General features: G+C 35.9%; 1 protein-coding gene across 1 annotated transcript; it reads left to right on the top strand.

Moving 5' to 3' along the window:
* The first annotated feature begins 3,567 nt into the window (after positions 1 to 3,567).
* LOC146946738 (secreted RxLR effector protein 161-like) lies at positions 3,568 to 4,314 on the top strand. Its single transcript, XM_085748294.1, has one exon. The coding sequence runs from the start codon at positions 3,580 to 3,582 to the stop codon at positions 4,312 to 4,314; it is 735 nt and encodes a 244-aa protein (XP_085604420.1). The 5' UTR covers positions 3,568 to 3,579.
* The last annotated feature ends 257 nt before the right edge of the window (positions 4,315 to 4,571 follow it).

The raw sequence follows: 4,571 nt of genomic DNA, 5'->3' as shown, positions 1-4,571 counted from the left end.
AAGTCAAAGAAATCAAGCTTCAACTCAAGAAAATTCAGGAAGCGGATTAAGAAGAGTTTAATGGCAACATGGGAAGATTTAGACAGTGAATTTGGGTCTGAAAAGGAAGAATCAGAAGATGAAGCAAATGTAGCAAGAGGGTTAGTGGCTACAGTGGCATCAGAAGCTGAACCTTACTCAGAATTTGAAGATGAAAATGAGGTATACTCTAAAATTCCCAGAGAAGAACTTATTGAGTCTCTTAAAGAACTCCTTATACATTTTAAAAGAAAGATATGTTGATTTAATGAAACAACAAGAATTAACTCTACTGGATCTGAAAGCTTCTGAAGAAGGACTGAGAGGCTTTGACTTCATCTGCAAAACTCATGAAGAGAAGCGCAAGTTTCTTTGTCCGAAGCTACAAGAAAAGTGTAATGAAAAATCTTTAAGTAAACATGAAATTGCTCTTGACGATTTTATTATATCTGGTATTGACAGAAGCAAAGTTTCTTCAATGATTTATAGCATTTACAGAAACAATGGTGAAGGGATTGGATTTTCAGAAGGGAAACCTAATGAAATCAGTCTTAAAGCATGTTGTGAATGCATCAAGGAAGGATTGAAAACCTTCTTTGTACCTGAAGGTGCTAAGTGTGAAACTGGAGTTCAGTTAGAACCTAAAATTTCTTGCTCTAAGACTAAGAATATTTCAAAGTCAAAGAACACTAAGCCTAAGGCAATGACAAACTCTGATTCTAAGACTTCAAAAGATCAAGATTCTGAAGAGATCAGAACCTGTTCCTAAGTGTCTGTTGAAATCAGATTCTGGTATCTTAGAGTCTAAGTTTCAGGAGAACAAGACAGCTATTGCTTCTGGTGAATCAAAACCAAAAGTTGGTAAACCCAAGGTACTGATTAAACAGAAGCTATCAAACTTACAGCACAAGGTACAAGAAGTAAAGAGTAAAAATTCCAGTACTAACCTCAAAGGACCCATAAAACAATGGGTACGTAAATCTGAAATTGTCAATGCTGCAGATATGCCTAAGAACAAAGGAAAAGCAAAAATCATGGTACCTAGACAGAGGTTGCTCAAGACATATGACAGGAGAGAAGTCTATGTTCCTCACCCTTACAATGAAAGAAGGAGGAAATGTGAAGTTTGGAGGCAACCAATCAATCTCGCAAGATCATTGGTACAGGAACTATTGGCAACTCCTCCATTTCTATTAATAATGCGTGGTTGGTAGATGGTCTTGAACATATCCTTTTGAGTATCAGTCAGTTTTGTGATAATGGTTATGATGTGATTTTTGAAAAGACCAACTGCACAGTGATCAACAAAGATAACAAGTCCATAGAATTCAAAGGAAAGAGGATTGAAAATGTGTATAAAATCAACTTCTCTGAACTGGTTGATCAGAAGGTAATCTGTCTTCTATCAGTGAATGATAAGAAATGGATGTGGCACAGAAGGTTGGGACATGCTAACTGGAGATTAATCTCTAAGCTTAGTAAGTTACAACTTGTCAAAGGCCTACCAGACATTGACTATCATTCAGATGCACTTTGTGGTGCATGCCAGAAAGGGAAGATTGTTAAATCATCTTTTAAAACAAAAGACATTGTCTCAACCTCCAAACCCTTAGAATTACTTCATTGGAGATTAATCTCTAAGCTTAGTAAGTTACAACTTGTCAAAGGCCTACCAGACATTGACTATCATTCAGATGCACTTTGTGGTGCATGCCAGAAAGGGAAAATTGTTAAATCATCTTTTAAAACGAAAGACATTGTCTCAACCTCCAAACCCTTAGAATTACTTCATATTGATTTATTTGGACCAGTTAGCACTGCATCCTTATATGGAAGTAAATATGGATTAGTTATTGTTGATGATTACAGCAGATGGACTTGGGTTATATTCCTCAAAGTAAGGATAATGCATATGATGTATTCAATAGCTTCTGCACTCAAATACAGTCTGAAAAAGAAATGAAAATTTTAAAGGTCAGAAGTGATCATGGTGGAGAATTTTAAAATGAGCCATTTGAAAATTTTTGTGAAAAACATGGAATTATCCATGAATTCTCTTCTCCTAGAACTCCACAGCAAAATGGGGTTGTAGAGAGAAAGAATAGAACTTTACAAGAAATGGCTAGAACCATGATTTATGAAAACAATTTGGCTAAACATTTCTGGGCAGAAGCAGTGAATACAACATGTTATGTCCAAAATAGAATCTATATCAGACCTATCTTGGAGAAAACAACATATGAACTCTTTAAGGGAAGAAGACACAATATCTCTTAATTTCATTAGTTTGGATGTACCGGTTACATTCTAAATAACAAACTCTACCTAAAGAAATTTGATGCCAAGGCCCAAAGAGGAATCTTTTTAGGTTACTCTGAAAGGTCAAAGGCATACATATTGTGTAATTCAGAGACACTCTGTGTTGAAGAATCAATGCACGTTAAATTTGATGACAAAGAGCCTGTAAGTGAAACCCCATAGCAAGGTGAAAGTTTTGTAGATATACGGGTGCCTGAAGACTCTTCAGAACCTGATCAGACTCCTAAATCTGAAGATAGTCCAGAAGCTGAACCCACTCCAAAAGCTCAAGATGAAGTAGCTTCTGATGAAGGTCAAGATGGCTCTCAGCAAGATAATCAATCCAAGAATACATTCAAGTATAAGTCTTCACATCCTGAGGATCAAATCATTGGGAACAAAGAATGTCCTTGAAGAACAAGATCATACTTCAGACAAGAAGAATCTATGATAGGACTGTTATCAGTGATTGTACCTGCTACAGTTAATGAAGCACTCTCAGATGATGGATGGATACTAGCTATGCAAGCAGAGCTCAATCAGTTTCAAAGAAATGATGTGTGGGATCTGGTACCCAAACCTCAGGAGAACATTATTGGAACAAAATGGGTATTCAGAAACAAGTTGAATGAACAAGGTGAAGTAGTCAGAAACAAAGCAAGACTTGTTGCTCAAGGTTACTGTTAACAAGAAGGCATTGACTATACTGAAATATTTGCTCCAGTTGCAAGATTGGAAGCAATCAGGTTACTTCTATCCTATGCAGTAAATCATGGAATTATATTATATCAAATGGATGTAAAAAGTGCATTTCTCAATGATGTGATATCAGAAGAAGTGTTTGTCAAACAACCTCCTGGTTTTGAGGATCTTAAGCATCCTGACCATGTTTACAAACTTAAGAAATCACTATATGGTCTTAAACAAGCTCCCAGAGCTTGGTGTGATAGACTAAGTAATTTATTGATTAAAAATGATTTTAAAAGAGGTCAGGTTGACACAACACTCTTCAGGGGGATCCCTAAGAAAGAAATTCTTGTTGTGCAGATATATGTTGATAATATAATATTTGGTTCTACTAATGCATCTCTTTTAAAGGAATTTTCTAAGTTAATGCAGGATGAATTTGAAATGAGTATGATGGGAGAGTTAAAGTTCTTCCTTGGAATTCAAATCAATCAATGCAAAGATGGAGTATATGTTCATCAAACAAAGTATACAAAGGAGCTTCTGAAGAAGTTCAAGCTGGAAGATTGTAAAGTGATGAACACTTCAATGCATCCAACCTGCACCTTAAGCAAAGAAGATACTGGAACAAAAGTTGACCAGAAGATGTATAGAGGTATGATTGGCTCTTTGTTATACCTTACTGCATCTAGGCCAGATATTTTATTCAGTGTATGCTTGTGTGCAAGATTTCTGTCAGATCCTAGAGAATCTCATTTAACTGTTGTTAAGAGAATCTTCGGGTATTTGAAAGGAACAACTAATCTTAGACTCCTCTATAGGAAATCCTTAGATTATCAGTTGGTTGGTTTTTGTGATGCTGATTATGCTGGTGATAGGATTGAAAGAAAATCAACCAGCGGAAACTGTCAGTTCCTAGGAGAGAATCTGATATCTTGGGCTAGTAAAAGACAAGCAACTATTGCTATGTCTACAGCAGAAGCAGAATACATCTCAGCTGCAAGTTGTTGTACACAATTGCTCTGGATGAAACATCAGTTGGAAGACTATCAGATTAATGCTAACAGTATTCCCATTTATTGTGATAATATTGCTGTTATTTGTTTGCCAAAGAAACCTATTCTATATTCAAGAGCAAAGCATATTGAAATCAAACACCACTTTATTAGAGACTATGTTCAAAAAGGAATTTTAGATCTACAATTCATTGATACTGAACATCAATGGGCTGATATATTTACTAAGCCTTTAACTGTGGAAATATTTGATTTTATAAAGAAAAATTTGAACATGCACTTTGTGTCTGATTAAATTTGCTTGATTTTGAATAAGAAGTTAGGTTCTGAAGTTGTTCAGAAGCTATAGTCCATCAGAAGCTCTTAACTGAGATTCTGAGGAAAATGTGCTTCTGAAGATGACGTCAGCACCTTAACTTCAGAAGCTGGACTCTTTGCTCCTGAATAGCAGAGTTAGTGGAAACGTTGAAAGTTACCTTTTGGTAACACCTGTCCCACTAACTTGGCAGTTCATCTGAAGTAGTCCAACATGGCTTAACTGTATTGGTGTAT

Source organism: Medicago sativa, chromosome 2 (genome assembly GCF_051527215.1).
Source record: "Medicago sativa cultivar Bolivia chromosome 2, Bolivia_mono, whole genome shotgun sequence".
Classification (NCBI taxonomy): domain Eukaryota; kingdom Viridiplantae; phylum Streptophyta; class Magnoliopsida; order Fabales; family Fabaceae; genus Medicago; species Medicago sativa.
Note: the sequence above shows the minus strand (reverse complement) of the source record. Positions and strands in the feature narration are given on the sequence as shown.

Coding starts and splice junctions, on each gene's coding strand:
- LOC146946738 (XM_085748294.1), top strand. CDS start 3,580: ATGAACACTTCAATGCATCCAACCTGCACCTTAAGCAAAGAAGATACT.